Source organism: Sphaerodactylus townsendi, linkage group LG10 (assembly GCF_021028975.2).
Source record: "Sphaerodactylus townsendi isolate TG3544 linkage group LG10, MPM_Stown_v2.3, whole genome shotgun sequence".
NCBI classification, from domain to species: domain Eukaryota; kingdom Metazoa; phylum Chordata; class Lepidosauria; order Squamata; family Sphaerodactylidae; genus Sphaerodactylus; species Sphaerodactylus townsendi.
In genome coordinates this window covers 11,495,517-11,512,407 of record NC_059434.1, presented here as the reverse complement: position 1 = coordinate 11,512,407, position 16,891 = coordinate 11,495,517, and the positions used below count along the sequence as shown (strand labels likewise).

General features: G+C 45.4%; 1 protein-coding gene across 1 annotated transcript; it reads left to right on the top strand.

The window, feature by feature from the left end:
* The first annotated feature begins 2 nt into the window (after positions 1–2).
* LOC125440220 (amyloid beta precursor protein binding family B member 2-like) lies at positions 3–11,639 on the top strand. Its single transcript, XM_048509918.1, has 5 exons — positions 3–87; positions 4,702–4,785; positions 8,851–8,966; positions 9,938–10,117; positions 11,565–11,639. The coding sequence occupies exons 1-5, from the start codon at positions 3–5 to the stop codon at positions 11,637–11,639; spliced, it is 540 nt and encodes a 179-aa protein (XP_048365875.1).
* The last annotated feature ends 5,252 nt before the right edge of the window (positions 11,640–16,891 follow it).

Below are 16,891 nucleotides of genomic sequence, written 5' to 3'. Positions count from 1 at the left end.
TTATGGCTGAACGGAAGAATGCCAAAGCTGTGGCTTGCAGCTCACTGCCCGAGTGGACGAACGGCACCCTTGATGTGCCCTTGCAAGGTACGCGGTGTCTGGAATGTTATCTTGGACACCTGATTTTGCCCAGTCCTGAATCAAACCGTTAGCTTATCAGCTTCAGTACTTTCTGCTGTGACTGGCATTGGCTCTTCAGGGTCTGAGGCTGAGGCCTTTCACATCACCTATGACCTGACCCTTGTGGGAGATGGCCGGGATCGAACCTGGGACCTTCTGCATGCCAATCAGATACTCTGCCACGGAGCCACAGCCCCTCCCCTCCTTCAGCACAGCATCTACTCAAAGACTGCTACAATGATCACTTGAAAACTTTCGAAGCTGTATGATTTAAGGCATAATGGATTGAGCATGTGTATGTATGTGTGGTGTACATGCACACGCAAGATCTACTGAATAGACCTGTCTGGTTTGCTTTGCAGTGGCGTAGGAGGTTAAGAGCAGGTGTATTCTGATCTGGAGGAACCGGGTTTGATTCCCCGCTCTGCTGCTTGAGTTGTGGAGGCTTATCTGGGGAATTCAGATTAGCCTGTGCACTCCCACAAACGCCAGCTGGGTGACCTTGGGCAAGTCACAGTTCTTCTGAGCTCTCTCAGCCCTACCCACCTCACAGGGTGTTTGTTGTGGGGGGGGAGGGAAAGGAGATTGTAAGACCCTTTGAGTCTCCTACAGGAGAGAAAGGCGGGATATAAATCCAAACTCTTCTTCTTTTATTATTTAGATGGTTTCAAGTTCTTTTGAAAACATTCACCACTGATCAGACAAATTATAGGACATCCAAACATCTGGATTTTTTCTGGACTTTGTTTAAAGTACAAAGGAGGTGACAGGACAGAGAGATGGCAGAAGGAACCTATAACTAATGACATAATTTTGGTAGCGTTACTTTCTTAACCAATATATATGTTAGCTACAATTTGTTTTTTGTAAAGTCTCTTTTGGAGAAATCAAATGCAGAAGGAGGGGAAAGATTCATAATAAAGTTCAAAGAGCCTACATAGGCCCATGGTCCACCGGTGCTCTGGCGGTCGGTGGGACAGGAAACGCATTGGGGCAAAAAAATCTTGTCCCGATGCACTTCCTGTTTCCGGCGCACTGAGAGAGGAGGTGCTTCGGGGCAAGATTTCTTGCCCTGACACTCTTCCTCTTGCCCCGCACGTGCCTTTTGCTTTCAACGGGTCAAGGGCAGGAAACACCCTGCAGTGGGTAATCAGCCATAGTTAGTTAGGCTGTTGGACTAGGATTGGAGACACCCAGCAGTGGCGTAGGAGGTTAAGAGCTCATGTATCTAATCTGGAGGAACCGGGTTTGATTCCCAGCTCTGCCGCCTGAGTTGTGGAGGCTTATCTGGGGAATTCGGATTAGCCTGTACACTCCCACACACGCCAGCTGGATGACCTTGGGCTAGTCACAGCTTCTCGGAGCTCTCTCAGCCCCACCCACCTCACAGGGTGTTTGTTGTGAGGGGGGAAGGGCAAGGAGATTGTCAGCCCCTTTGAGTCTCCTGCAGGAGAGAAAGGGGGGATATAAATCCAAACTCTTCTTCTTTTTCTTCTTTCTACTATGGAAGCTTGCAGGGGGACCTGGGGCCAGACTCTCTGCCTAACCCAGTGGTTCTCAACCTGTGGGTCGCGACCCCTTTGGGGGTCGAACGACCCTTTCGCAGGGGTCGCCGAAGACCATCGGAAAACGGTCTTTTTATATTTTATATATACCAATTTTATGGTTGGGGATCACCACAACATGAGGAACTGTATTAAAGGGTCGCGGCATTGGGAAGGTTGAGAACCACTGGCCTAACCGATCTCACAGTATTACTGTGAAAATAAAATGGTGGAGAGGAGAATGACGTGAGTCGCTCCGAGTCCCCATCAGGGAGAAAGGTGGGATATGAAAGAAGCAAGTAAATAAAATAAAGGAGTACTTTGGAATACAGTCAACTTCAAATTGCAACACAATTCATTTCAAGAGCTTGTCAATCCTCTTTATGCCTTCTAACAAGCAGGCGTTCAGGTGCTCAGAAGTAATAATCCCATGTAATGGGGAACTTCAAACAAACTGCCACTGCCTCTAAAGTCAGACTCTGCTGCTGATAATGAGTCATGATGGCTTGATTGCTTTTTGCCCACGGCCAGCTGCCAAATTCCAAGCAGTGTTCTGGGTTTAGCTGTTCTGTGGCGTGGCTGTAAGAGAATACATAAAACTGCTCCAGGAGGGTGGGTAATTGTGTCCACGCAAATGTTTCGTGTTCCTGCCACACCCGTGTAGCGTGCCGTTTGGTGGTGATGAGGGGTTTCCAGCACGTTACCTGTTACCCCAGTAAACCAAAGCAGTGCGGGCTTAACCGTTTGCAAGAGCGCACTTGGAAAAGCAAATGGCCCAGAGGAAGCAAGTCGATTATCCCTGGGTGCTGGGGTCACTCAGATGAAACCCACACAATGATGCAAACAACATGCATCAGCTTACGTCGTCGTCCAATACCTTTGCCAACGGGCAGTGGTGCTAGAGGGGAGGGGTTAATGAGTTTTGCCTCTGAAGAGTTTGACCTGGAGTGACTGGGGGGAGGGGGGAGGCTCCTGGCTGCCAGTGGTCCACCAGGAAGTTTTCCTATTAGTTAAACAGCCAGGGTTGGATCCGGACTTGTGAGTGCTTTAAGTGCCTGCAAGTTGCTTCCAAGGTATGGCAACCCTATCAGTTAACTACCTCCCAAACAGCCTGTCTTTAACAGCTTTGCTCAGGTCTTGCAAACTGAGGGCCCCCGGGGGTTTCCTTGACTGAGTCAGTCCATCTCATTTAGAGTCTTCCTCTTCCCCTACTGCAGTGATGGCGAACCTATGGCAAGGGTGCCAGAGGTGGCACTCAGAGCCCTCTCTGTGGGCATGTGCAGAGCCCCCCCCCCCCCCACACACACATCTAGGCTGGCCTGGGCCTCCGGGCTTGATTATTAGCATTAAACCTAAGACCTAGTTTTGGGGAAGCAGTGTAGGTAACCCTGTTAAGCGCTGTTAAACCCCATTGATTTTCATGCAAAGAACTAAAGTGCAGTCCTTTACCTGGGAGTTATCTCGGTTGCTGGCAATGGGGCTTGCTTCTGAGTGAACCCTCCTAGGGTCATGATTCACCTTTTGGAAGAGTTGCACAGTTGCTTCAAAGCAAAGCCACCGACTACCACCAAGCTTACTCCCGAGTAACGCGCACCTCGGAGCCAACCGTTTTTTATAAACTTAAACCTCAGTATTCAGGTTAAATTGCTGTGTTGGCACTTGTGATAAATAAGTGGGTTTTGGGTTGCAATTTGGGCACTCGGTCTCGAAAAGGTTCACCATCACTGTCCTACTGCCTTCAACTTTTCCTAACATTATTGGCTTTTCTAGAGACTCATTTTATAATACGACCAAAATCTGATAGACTCAGTTTATTCATTTTAGCTTCTAGTTCAGGCTTGATTTGACCAAACCCTGCTGACTTGTCCAGTCTTAAAACGGGCAGTTTCTACCAATCCGCCACTACGTACATGCATGTTGTTTTTCAGGATCTCCTATCCATCGGAAACAGTATTTTGTAGTGGTCAGTGGTTGGGAGCAGGGGAAGCTGGGAAGTTGCATCCCGCTGTTGGAAACTTTAACCTGGCTCCCCTCCCCCCCCAGTCTGCCCCTGATCATTTGTGTTGAAAATGACAGTGGCAGATAGGAAGGCGCTCCAAAGGGTGATCACTCCTGCACAGAGGATTATCGGCTGCCCTCTCCCCTCCTTGAAAGAACTCTATAATTCCCGAAGCCTAAAGAAAGCCCAAAATATTCTGAGAGACCCGTCTCATCCAGCACACTCTCTTTTTGAACTGTTACCATCTGGCAGACGTCTACCATCTATCAAAACTAGGACAAAGAGGCTTAGAGACAGCTTCTACTCTAGAGCTGTAGCTATGCTAAACTCCACGGCTTCGTGTTGATGTGTTTGGGGCTGTGTAGGGATGGGTGGAGGAAGGGGAAAGTGAGGATGGGGTATGAGTCTGTGTGCATTGTGTGCATCGAGGAATGCTGTTGTTGTGCGTGCACAATGACAATAAAATGCTTATGCTTATGCTTAAAAACACAGTAAGCTAAGTCCAGTCTTTTTATCTCAGACACCTCTGGCACTTTTCATGCCAATAGTAACATGGATTTCATTGATTGGCATAAAAACTTGTTTGACCGTCTGGCTGAATTCAAGTTGAGTGCCAGTCCTCAGGGTTCATTCATATAAAGCTGCTTTATACTGGGACCACTGGGCCATCCAGCCCTAATAGCAGAGATCTTTTTGACTGGAGATGCCAGAGCGTACGTTCTGACCCTTTTACATATCCCCTGCTCTGATTCCCTGACTCCTTGCTAACCATGGCTGAGAATCTTCTTAATGGTGACATACCTTTTAGCATACCTCCTCATGCGGTTACACAACCCTACGTTTTCCCCTCAATTTCCACAGAAATTGGCTGGGTTCCTTTTTCGGGTGAGGTGGCAGGAGCACAGATTTATAGGAATCAATAGCAGCATCCCTAGAGATCAGTTACGTGGTAAATTATGTTCTTCTATCACTGATATAAAGATGTTTTGCTTGCTGTGAATGCTGATAAGCTAAAATTGATTTTTTGTTCTGATGCAGTAGATTTCCCAACACCAAAGACTGAGCTGGTCCAGAAATTCCACGTGCAATACTTGGGCATGCTTCCTGTCGCCAAGCCAGTGGGTACGTAGCACCTTGGCTCATGACCAGTCGTGGGATCCAAAAATTTTAGTAACAGGTTCCCATGGTGGTGGGATTCAAACTGTGGCGTAGCGCTAATGGGGCTGGGCAGGGCACGATGGGGGCGTGGCTGGGCATTCGGGGGCGGGGCTGTGGCAAGGACGCAGCCGCTGCCCCGGTCCTTGGGCGAGAACGAATGCACGCAGGCGTAGGCTGCCACGCACGCCGGTGCACCTCCTGCTAGACTGCTTCAAGTTCTGCGCGCTACTGCTGAGAGGAGGGGCGTAACTAAGGCAAAAATCATGTGGCAAAATCACCAATTAGTAACCCCCTCTCGGCACACACAAATAATTAGTAACCTACTCTCGGGAACCTGTGAGAACCTGCTGGATCCCACCTCTGCTCATGACTGCTTCGATTCTTTTTTTCAACAACTGAGAGTTAAATTCTTGAGGGTGGAGGAAGAAAATTGGTTGAGGTGGGGGGTGGAAACATAAAGGATGCCCGATCTTGTTAGCAACCATGAATGTGGATCCAGAGAGCAGCAGCATATATCCTCAGTTAATTAAGTGACATGAGGGATGCAGTTTAATTCACGTTAGGCCCAGGGACACGTAACACATGAAAGATGAAGTTAATTATAGGGACTTTCTTGCTAAATGAGATATGCTGTGGTTCAGTTGGTGATGGGTAGACTTGCTCCAGCTGTTCTGAAGAATGGACCAATTTCTTTTGGGCACTTTGAGGAACTAGATGAAGCTTAGAACAACCCTGAGCTGAGTTACACCCTTCCGTGTCCTTTAGAGTCAGTGGATTTAGACCAGCGTGGTACAGTGATTAAGAGCAGTGGATTCTAATCTGAAGATTCCACACTCCTCCACATGAGTGGGAGACTCTTATCTGGTGAACCGGTTTTGTTTCCCCACTCCTACATTGCTGCTTGGTAACCCTGGGCCAGTCACAGTTCTCTCAAAACTCTCTCAGCCTCAGCTACATCACAAGGGGTCTGTTGTGGGGAGAAGGGGGGGAAAGGAGTTCGAGGTGTCTTGAGACTCCTTACAGGAGAGAAAGAGAGGGTATAAATCCAGACTCTTCTTCTGTCAAGGACCTACAAGGCAGTTAACGACTGCCTAACAAAATCACTAAAAACTGTGACAACTGACAAACAGTAAAGGAGAAGAAAAGGGGAATTCGAAAAAGAGGTTGTTAAGGCAATAACATCAAGGACAGAATTTTTAACTGATCATCTGAAACCCAATCATGCAGCGCTCTGCCACAAAACTGAAGGTGACCTCGCCCCAAGCTGCTCTCCCCTGCCGTAACTGATCTTATGGGGGTTGTTGGGAGATTTAAAATGGAAGAGAGGGGGTAACATGTACCTCACTCTGTGCTCCTTGGATGAAAAGTGGAAGTGTGTGTGTGTGTGGGGGGGGGGGGGGATGATAAAAGGGAGGTCTTATCAGAAATTTAACTGTGTGTGTGGTACAAAAGGAAACACTCTGCCTCATGTAATTGTTCATTGTACCTCAGAGGGCAAGGCCAGATTGTGGGGATGAAGTAATACAAAGACTCTGCCCATCAGGAATTACAGCCTCAGACTGTAGAGGTCTTTAAAGCACCTTGAACTGGGGTAGGAAACAAGCTAGTGAAGATGACATAGTCTAGATCATTAACTGGTAGGTTAATGACCTACGGTCATACCTACGGGACCGTCTCACCCCATATGTCCCGAGTTGTGTCCTCCGCTCAGCAGAGGCAAATCTGCTGGTGGTCCCCGGCCCCTCCATGATGCGGCTGGCCTCCACGCGGGCCAGGGCATTTACTGCCCTGACCCCTGTTTGGTGGAACGCTCTTCCTCCAGCAGTTAGGGCCCTGCGGGACCTTGAAGAGTTCCGCAGGGCCTGCAAAACTGTGTTGTTCCACCGGGCTTTTGGAGGGGCTGGCCGCTGAGCCCACTCCTCTTTTGTTGCCCTGCACAGTGGCTATATACTTGACCATCTGCCTACCCCCTCCCTCCCAGGGTTTGTCCACTGGGGTTTGATGCCAGACGCCTTTTATTATTATTATTCATTTTTTGGTAGGTTACTGCTGCTACAGTTTTAAGGTTTTGTATTGTTTTTAATTGGGGCTATTCAATTTGTTTTATTGTCTTGTCATTTGCTATTGTACACCGCCCTGAGCCCTTCGGGGGTAGGGCGGTTTATCAAATCGAATTAATAATAATAATAATAATAATAATAATAATAATAATAATAATAATAATAATAATAATAATAATAATAATAATAATAATAAACAACTGTGTGGCCTCCATTTATTAGCTGCATTTTGGCCTAGCTAAAGTTTCCCGGTTGTCTTAAAAGACAGCTCTGGGCAGAAACCATTTCAATAATCTAATCTGGACCCTACTGAGACAATGTCCAGATCTCATCGTTCTTGGAAAGGGCACAGCTGGCCCACCAGCTGGAAAGGAGCTGCTTGCCATCCCTCCCACGAGGCAAATCAGGAACAGCCTGGAGCCCAAGCTGCGGAAAATCCCACTGGCCTGACCTTTGCACACACCTAAAGTCGCTCATTGGAGCCTGGCCAGTGTTCCTAAGGCAACCATGTCCAGGGTTTGCCAGGCTGCCTGTCTGAAATAAGTGCGCTCTCAAAGCAGGAATGTCCCAGGTTGATCAGCGGAGTGGCCGTGGACAAACAAGCTGGCACGCCAGGTGCTTCCACAGCAAAGCAGACAGGAGCAGAAGGAGATAATTTTAGAAAGGTAGCCGTTTGGTCTGTCTCGGCAGAACGCAGCAGGAGTCCAGGGCCACCATGCAGATTGACAGCATTGATTCAAATATGAGCTTTTGTGAGCCAGAGCTGGTGGGCGGGTGTATGACTCATGAATTTAAGGGACCACTGGGCTTTTTTGCTTTCATGGCAGAAAAAGAATGGATCTAGCAACCATGTTCATTCCAGCCTCATTTTGAAGTGTTCCGTTTTCAAATAAAAGCAACTGCTTTCTTCTCTTTCCATGTTCATATTATCATTATTTATGTTATTCCTGCCATTTCTCTAAGACTCTGTTCAGGTATCAGTGAGTTTGTGCATTGGGGGGGGGGGGAGGTGAATTCCAATTTGTTGCACCTGCCAAATTCAGCGGTTGAAGTTTCTTTTCAAGTGTAGATTCATAGCCTTGGTTTTTTCCTTTCAACTTCAGTCACATGATGGGACCAGGAGTGGGGGGGGGGGGGGAGAGAAATGTTCAAATGCAACAGTCCATCCCATTGCAAACTCTAGGGTAGTTTATTTGTGGTGCCGAGGAATGTTACCCATCTCTTTACCGACAGCCCTGTGTTGCAGGTTGCTCAGACTTAATCCTGTTCGCAAATTACAGTGAACACAGATAAAAATCTGTGCACAGCATATGCATACCTTTTTGTTTATACATGCATCAAGCCAGTGGTGTATTGGGCCTAAATGGCGCCCGGGGGCATGACCGTCTCCTTGCCCCAGATCCAGCGGGGAGGGCGGGGCTCTGGGGAGGGCCGAAGCTGGCCTGCGGGGAGCCCAGGAGGGTAGGCCGCCACCGCGGAGCCCCGCTCCCCCTGCAGAACGGCTCCTGCTCTTCCCAGGGCCTGGGGAGGGCAGAAGCCGACCTGCAGTGAGGCTGGGAGGGGGGCAGGGCGCTGGGGCAGGTGGCTTGGGCACACGTCATTTTGTCATGTGAGGGGGCGCCCAGATACCCCATGTGTCCTCATTAGCAGTACGCCACTGCATCAAGCAATTCTCACGTTACAGCCAACGTTGTGATTTAAATACCACATTTATCCTGATACTGCTCTCCAGTTTCCTATAAAGTGATCATACCTTGGCTCTTTTTTTCAAACAGATGTACACACATGGAGGGAGGTATACATGGAAACAGAGCTAGATTGACCCAGTTTCATTTAGTGAGCTTATGATTCAGTCTCAGCCAGCGCACCTGCTTCATAAGGGTTTGAACCAAAGTGCCGTATTCAGTCAGCTGTAACTCCGTGACTCTCTTATAGTGACCCTGATGCCTCTCTTCCTCTGTAATTACAGGTATGGACACCCTGAATAATGCTATAGAAAGCCTAACTGATTCCTCTAGCAGAGAGGACTGGATGCCAGTCACCATGAACGTTGCTGATGCTACCGTGACAGTCATCAGCGAAAGGGTAAGGCACCACTTGGATTCTATGAAATTATAAATGGTTCAGATGGGATCTAGCCGGTTGTTTTCATGCAGATGCTATGATCTTTTCATAAGCTTTTTTTTGGGGGGGGGGGGGTGTCTAAAGAGGAACCCTTTCTCCTTATTTCATGAGTGGAAAATCTGTTTGGATCTAGCCCCTCATTTATATTGAATTCATCTTAGTCTGCTGTAGCCACAAGAATCCCTATTATCAGATTCATGAAGTGTTTACCTCAACAGGCAGATGGATATCCTCATGGAAAAACAAGGTGTAGGGCAGGCATGCGATTCTGTTTGAGCAGAAGGCTCAGCAATCCACTAGAGAGGGTGGTAGAGAGGAACGTCTCCGTGATTTATTTTTCACAAAACTTTCTTTTTATTCGCCATATGCAATGTCAGAACAGATTTAGCAATCGACATATGGATTCATTTCCCATTTATTCATGTATGCCTCATATTGTCTTTTTAAAAGTAACAAAATTAATTATCATCACAGTTGGGTTGCAGAACCAAAAACCTTAGGACTAAGTGCCTTTATCAGTTAATAGAAGGAACATTTCCCATTGTGCTGCTTGGGAAGCAGAGTTCTTGCAGATTATTTCTTTCACACATAAAGCCGAGTTAGAACATAAGAACATAAGAACAAGCCAGCTGGATCAGACCACAGTCCACCTAGTCCAGCACTCTGCTACTCACAGTGGCCCACCAGGTGCCTTTGGGAGCTCACATGCAGGATGTGAAAACAATGGCCTTCTGCAGAGTTCCTATGTACCCTTCCAGCCTTTGGTGGTTGGGTGCCAGTTTCTTCTCTCTGTACTTTGAAAAGTTGCTTGAGGTTGCCTCCTTTGGTGCACGATTGAGGCCAGTCAATTAATCAGTGCTTCAGCTCCCAAACTACTAAACCGCAGCTCTAAAACTAAAGAGCGGTATCCTGTGCTCTTCTTGCCAAACTAGAATGAAGAGGAAGTTGTAGTGGAATGTCGTGTCCGCTTCTTGTCCTTCATGGGAGTGGGGAAAGATATCCACACCTTTGCCTTCATCATGGATACTGGGAACCAACATTTCGAGTGCCACGTTTTCTGGTGCGAGCCCAACGCAGGCAATGTATCGGAGGCCGTTCAGGCTGCTTGTATGGTAAGTGATCACACTGGGCTATTATTCTATTAGTGTAAACAGCAGAACATTCAAACAAAGCACTCTTTCATCCTGTCAGGTTTTTTTAAAATTATGTGGCATTTAGTGTGACAACTAGCCTGTTCAGATTTCCCTAGCAAATCAGTTGCTTTCATTCAGTCCATTAGAAGAAGAAGAAGAAGAGTTTGGATTTATATCCCCCCTTTCTCTCCTGTAGGAGACTCAAAGGGGCTTACTAACTCTCCTTTGCCCTTCCTCACAACAAAACCACCCTGTGAGGTAGGTGGGGCTGAGAGAGCTCCGAGAAGCTGTGATGAGCCCAAGGTCACCCAGCTGTCGTGTGTGGGAGTGCCCAGGCTAATCTGAATTCCCCAGATAAGCCTCCACAGCTCAGGCGGCAGAGCGGGGAATCAAACCCGGTTCCTCCAGATTAGATACCATGATTCTAAATATCGATGTCAGTTCTGCCGCCTGTGCTTCAGTGCTATTAAGCAGTCCATATCGCCACCTATTACGTGCCCAGAGTAGCTGAAAACCAGAGTAGCATAAAGAAACGGAGGCAAGGAAGCGAGCCCTGCTCTTCCACAAGAGAACAAACGATGTCTCTGTGAGAAAAGGAACAATGGGAAAACAAACTGCAAGATTGATGAGCAGCGCCAGCGTTCCCCACTACAATGATATTATTCAGCATCTGCTTCCAGAGTGCTTGTGGGGTACCATCCTTTAAAACTGTCAACAACTCCCTTGGGCGAGTGGAGGGATATTAGCGCCAATCGGAGAGTGAACAGAGCTAGTTCTGGAGGTCGGAACTGGGTACTGTTCAGTCTCGGCTCCCAGATATCAAATTAGAGTCCTGAGATTTATGGGAAGACGGCCACCGTGCTGAGTTGTTTGCTGCAAATATTTCTACGGGTGCATTAATGCTGGATTGGCATAATATCACAGTAGTAAAAGTGGAAACCATTAAATTCTGTAAGCCGCTGTCATGATTGAGGGTGTCCCCCCCCCCCCCTTTGGGCAAGCAGGCAGGAAAAAACCCCTATGTGTGAAAATGAGGAAAAAAACATATGTGGTGAAAGTCTTAGCGAGTGCTCTCTTTTGTAAATGTTATGATTTTAAGATCTGAATCAAACTTATTCATTTTAATTAATTTTATGACGACAAAGGTATGATTGTTTGTATTTTATTCCTTTATACACCAGTTGCCACTATTATTTTTTATTGTTGGTCATTGACCATAAATAAAGTATCTGAGATCCTGGTGAATTGCTGGGCATAGCTGGGGGGCTGCGTTTGACTAATAGTTAACAATGCAGGTAAATCACAAACCATGGGGGGGGGGCATCAAAAAGTACACAGCTACCTGTGTCGCACATGAATATTGTGCGCGGAAACTGAAGGTGCGGAACCAGAATAACGAGTTCAGAATGCTTTTGTTGTCTTGCAGCTCCGGTATCAGAAATGCTTGGTCGCCAGACCTCCTTTTCGCGAGAAAGTCCGTCACTCTTTGCAGACTCAGTGACCAGAAGAGTAACAAGTAACGTAAAAAGAGGAGTACTGTCCCTCATTTACACTTTGAAAACAGGTAAACGCTTCATCACCGACGCCAGCCATAGCCCCCTGCACTCCAGGAAAAAAAACCCAGATTTCTCAGAACGCCTAGTGGAAAATGCAGTAGCTATGAAGATGAACTGATTGTTTTTGGCCTTCCAGTTTAAATGGGTGATGCTTTGTCTTCAGAGAATTTACTCTTATCAAAATAATATTAGACAAGCATGTTCTCTTGTTCTTGACACCATCATGTGATATGAAAAGAAGCATGAATAATATTTTTTTTTGCTGTGAGTTACCATGAGAAGCAGAAGGTCTGTTTTCCAACTGTAAATATTATGAACGTTACTGAAATTCATACACGCCAGAAAGGAACACGGCACATCACTCCTAACAAACGAATCCTAACATCCTGCCCAAATTGATCCTCTCACCATCACCATGAGCTGGATTTTGGCACAAGCGGTTTTTAGATCCGATGGCACTTTGTCCCCGTTTTCAACACTGAAGTACATACCAAGGATTAGTGTAGCTTTTTAATTTTTTTTTTACAACACTCAGTAACCGATTTTCCATGCTATATACCAGAATACCAACTTTTCATCTTTTGTCAGAATGTATCTTTAAAAGTGGCTGATCTTCTACATGAGTTCTTTTTTACGTGAAAGAATGTGTGAGTAGTGTAGAATAAAAATGTGTGTCTATTTTTCTGCATGAACCAGCGCTAAAAAGTTGCCTGTCCCAGGACAAGTGCATCCTGACAGATGCGCATTCTGCCCAGATGATACCTACACACACCTTGTGGGGACGTGCTCCCTCTGTAGGAAATGATGTTCAAAGCAGTCTGAACAGTCTTGAAGTCAGATTTCTTTCAGTGCCAAACACAATCTTTTAAAAGTGCGGAAAACAGCTTTGGAAAAATGCATCGGCTTTCAATTCTGCAACAGCCCAGACGGATGACATGGGCCCCTTATCCTTTCCCAGTTGAGTTGCATATCTTTTTACCCTGTTATAAAGTTAGGGAATGAGTTGCCAGTTAGAGTACGAGGCTGAAAAATTAAAATCAAAACTAATTACCATCTGCCTTCTTGCATATAAAATGCATATAAACTTGAATAATGTATTCAAAAATTGAATGTATTTGATCAGTAGTGTGCGGACATCAGGACCGCAAAAATGGGGCTTCAGTACTCTGTCCTGGGGGAAGAGCATCCATAAAGGGGTGAGACAGACTCAGTGGAACCCTTGAGTATTCATGAATTTTTCCTTTTGTACATCCCCTGAGCTTGAGGGCTGGGCCAATGATTCTGTAGCAAAGGACAATTTTTTGTCCGACAGGTGCCATTCTAATTTGCAGAATCCTGAGCACTGAGTATTACCGTAATTCTCAAAGAAGAAATTATAAATTACTGAATGGAATTTATAAAATGGAAACTCATCATAGTGATTGAGCTTTTAAAGCCAAGTAGAACACATCCTTTCTGATGGTGCTTGCATTATTTTAGGGGGTTCTCTAGTCTATTTCAGATATAACGATTTCATTTAGATAAAAGTGCAGAAACAAGTTTGTTCACGTATTCAGATTCTGCAGGGAAAGTCTTAGACCCTGTTGACTTGGAACAATTAACTAGGCTTTAGGACAGTTGGCAAAAGCAGGGTTTTATAAGCACTGACTCAGTGCACAGGAAGGATGCAGAGAGCCAAAGCAATCCACAGACTTGCATCCCCTTCACCGATCTTCTGAGGATGTGGGTGCACACGCACATGCTTGCCTACAACTAGAATTCCTGCTCATGCGGTTGATGTAAAGCAGGACCGACTTACAAAAATGCCAAGTACAGGAGGTACGATCCCTTCTCCTGCTGCATGGAGCCCAATCACCCAACAGTTTACAGAGCACTGTTGCGCTTAACAAAGGACAGCAGCTGCCACTCACAAGAATGGTAGGAAGATGTTAGGACCCCTCTGCTCACAATTATTTCTAGCATGTGTGTGAGGTGATTGGGAAACTGTATCTTTATGCATGAAGTGTGCTATTTTGGCACTGTTAGAAATTGGCTTCCCACCCTGAGCACAGAGCCCAGATTATACCTATATGTGTTCTTTACTCTGATGGCTTGCAGAGAAATGACATCAGCCTGACCAAGAAGTGCCAGAAAGTAGTTCTGAGTCAGGATCAAAAGCTGAAAGATTATCAAGGGGAGGAGAAACCCAGAGGGGCCGGCTGAAGCCATCTGTCCTTGTTCACTGCACACAATTGCAAACAGAACTGTCATCACTAGGATGTTGTGGGTTTTCTGGGTTGTATGGCTGGCAGCCACAAATGCAGGCAAAACGTCAAGAGAAAATACTATTGGAACACGGCCATACAACCCGGAAAACCCACAACATCCTAATGATTCCAGCTGTGAAAGCCTTTGACAGAACTGTAATGTTTCTGTCCCCCGGGCTTCTGAGGTTGTATTAAATCACGACGTACGCAAATTTGTTTTTGCTGTCTCCAAAAGCAAGATGGGTCTGGTTTGCACACTTGTTTGATTGGGAAGCGGGGCAGTGTACACTCTAGCCCACTCTTATCCCTTTAAATAAACGTCCTGCCAGTGATGTTTATTCATACATTCAGCTGCATCATCAAGTGCCATTATATGAATGTGTGAAAAAAAAACCCGCCCTCCCTTTTTAAGTGCTCTCAGGATTCATACAAGGCAGAAAAAACTTATGCACCGGTACTTAACAAATACTCTTTCCTCCATCTTCTTTGAAGAGGTCTATATTGGCAGCACTCAACAAGAATTCAGAATTCAGCCTAATTAACAGAGAGATGGCATAAACATATTTTAGTTTCCAGAAAACCTTGTCTGTTGTTAACTGACGCATTTCAATGACACAACCACCTATGCGTAAAGGAAATGTAGGGGAATTTATCACCTTGTAAAGTAACCTAAGGAGTTCTTAGCAACTAAAAGGGTGAAATGGATCTCCAAGTTAGGGTCACCAGCCACCATTTTAGAAGTGATACATTAAGCACACACCTGCTTGGGCCTGACTTAGCCAGGTTCTTCCAGTCTCACCTTTCTCCTGAAGAAGCATCCAACCACATTTCTCTCCCCTCCGCCACCATTTTTACAAAATTGCATGTTGGCTAGAGGCAACAGTCATTCTCAAAAATTATTTTTGACTTTTTGGAACACGTCAATATTTTATACCCCATTTTTTTCTGTGTATTGTATGGCTATGCTTGATTATTCTAACTACTTATGTTCATACAGGAAACCTTAATTTACTGGTATTGGATCAGTCTTCACTTTGTTTTCTGGAGCGCCTTCTCTTCCCATTCAGCAGGAAATGCAATAAAGAGAGCAAGATGTGCCTGCTTAAAAGCATTACAAAGACAATATTCCTTTTCCAAGTGATTTTTTTTCCTATTTTAAAGCTTGTAATTATTTTCAGCATTTAAGTTCCACTGGCTAAAAGCAGCCAGCTTCCATTCCATTGAAACTATTTTAAAAAAAATATACATATCCAAAACTGGGATATTTTTTGGAAACTTGTTTATCTGAACACTGTATGTGGAGCCTCCCTAGCGAGAGGCAGTATACCAGAATCTGGGGCCCAACACTGCCCTGTTGATCAGCACACAGCAGCAGCAATGGCCCCTGTTGGAAATGGAACGTTGGACAAGATGAAACTTGGTCTGAGCCTGCACAGCAATTCTTATGTTCTCGACATGAAACAACACAGGCATTTTGCTACCATGGCCAAAATGTATGTATGGATTGAGTGTGAACAAATGCCAGTGACTTTAACTCAATGTTGTATAGTGAGTAACACTTCCGTTATCTATGCATTCTTTATATCTCACAAGGCAGCCATGTCCACTAGGCCTTGGATGTTCCACGTCTTTTTTTGATTAACCTTGTTAAATACAGCTTAAATATTTTTTATTTTATTTATTCTATTTTTACTGAAATATTCTTCAATTATGTTGACATATTATCTTTATTGCTGGATGTGATCTCACAAAAATATATCCAGTGCTAAGTAATCTCAATGTACTATAGGTTTGCCTAAAGACAAGAGGATTTTTGTAATTATTTGTAGTCACCTTTTTAATTGAGTATGTAGAAGAAAAATGGCAAAAAAAAAACGTGTAAAGTTAACTATTATTTTTAAATGCAAATAGCCAGTTAGATGCTGCTCTCACAAGCCACCTCATTTATGTACTCTGTTGAAGGAAGGAGATAGTTCACCGTGGACATTCATGGTCGCTTAAAGCCTTTCCCTGTCTAGTCCACAGCAGTTCTTTGACGCTGTTTGTTACTTTTGTTTATATTAAACCAATTGCTATTTCTTTAAAAAGAGGATGTTTTTGTAAAGATGAAGAATCACCTACGAGGAGAAAGAAATTGCATGAAAGGGCATCAGTCCTACTTCGTAATATAAGGAGTTCTTGGTGATAAACTGTGGGTGCAGAATTCCCTGAAGCCGAGGGAGGGAGGGGGCAGGGAGACAGCCCTACAAACCCTAAAGGATGTTATTTGCTATGTTTTAAGAATGCCTTTATTTTTTAAGTCCAAAGGCAAAGCAACATGGGCCTCAAAGTCTGAGATCAAGGAATGTGGGGGCATCAGGAACGTGAAAAGGGGTGGGCATTCCACTTTTATTTCATTAGCTCGTAACAGCTCAGCCAGTGGAGTTTTATAGAAGTTAACAGCATCAGGTCCTCTGGCAGGCAGCGGTATTTTAAAACAGCTCATAGGTGAATGAGAAGCTAGTCCCGACTGTGTTGTCTGCAGAAACGAAGAGGGGGAAGACACGCCCAGTTTATCAGCAGGAGCTCTCAGTATTATATGAAGTAGATGATTTTAAAACAGAGAACGGAACTTTTTCCCCCTCAGCATTGTCCACTTTTTACACATTTAAATGTACTCTGTTGCAAGAATAAATTTAACTGCATTAAGCTCTTGTCTTGTTTGGGTAGTTTCCTCACGTTGCAACTTGGGGGACAAGTATGCACTCAAAAAGCTAACCACCCCACCACCCAAGTGAATAGAACCTGAAAAAGAAGCTCCTAATGCATAGGCTGCCTTTGGTGGGCAGCAGATGCCACGGGCCAGCACTTCAAAGACCTGCGTGGAGGCAGGCCTTGGTTTGCCATGCTAAAACAGCAGGATGCCACAAGCACTGGCCACAAGCACTCACACAGGTACGTTCTTCTTATAT

What these genes read in the sequence shown, in the direction of transcription:
- LOC125440220 (XM_048509918.1), top strand. Translation starts at nt 3, where the DNA reads ATGGCTGAACGGAAGAATGCCAAAGCTGTGGCTTGCAGCTCACTGCCC. An exon ending in TCCTGTCGCCAAGCCAGTGG is followed by an intron (nt 4,786 to 8,850) that starts GTACGTAGCACC and finishes CTGTAATTACAG; the next exon opens with GTATGGACACCCTGAATAAT. An exon ending in CCGTTCAGGCTGCTTGTATG is followed by an intron (nt 10,118 to 11,564) that starts GTAAGTGATCAC and finishes GTTGTCTTGCAG; the next exon opens with CTCCGGTATCAGAAATGCTT.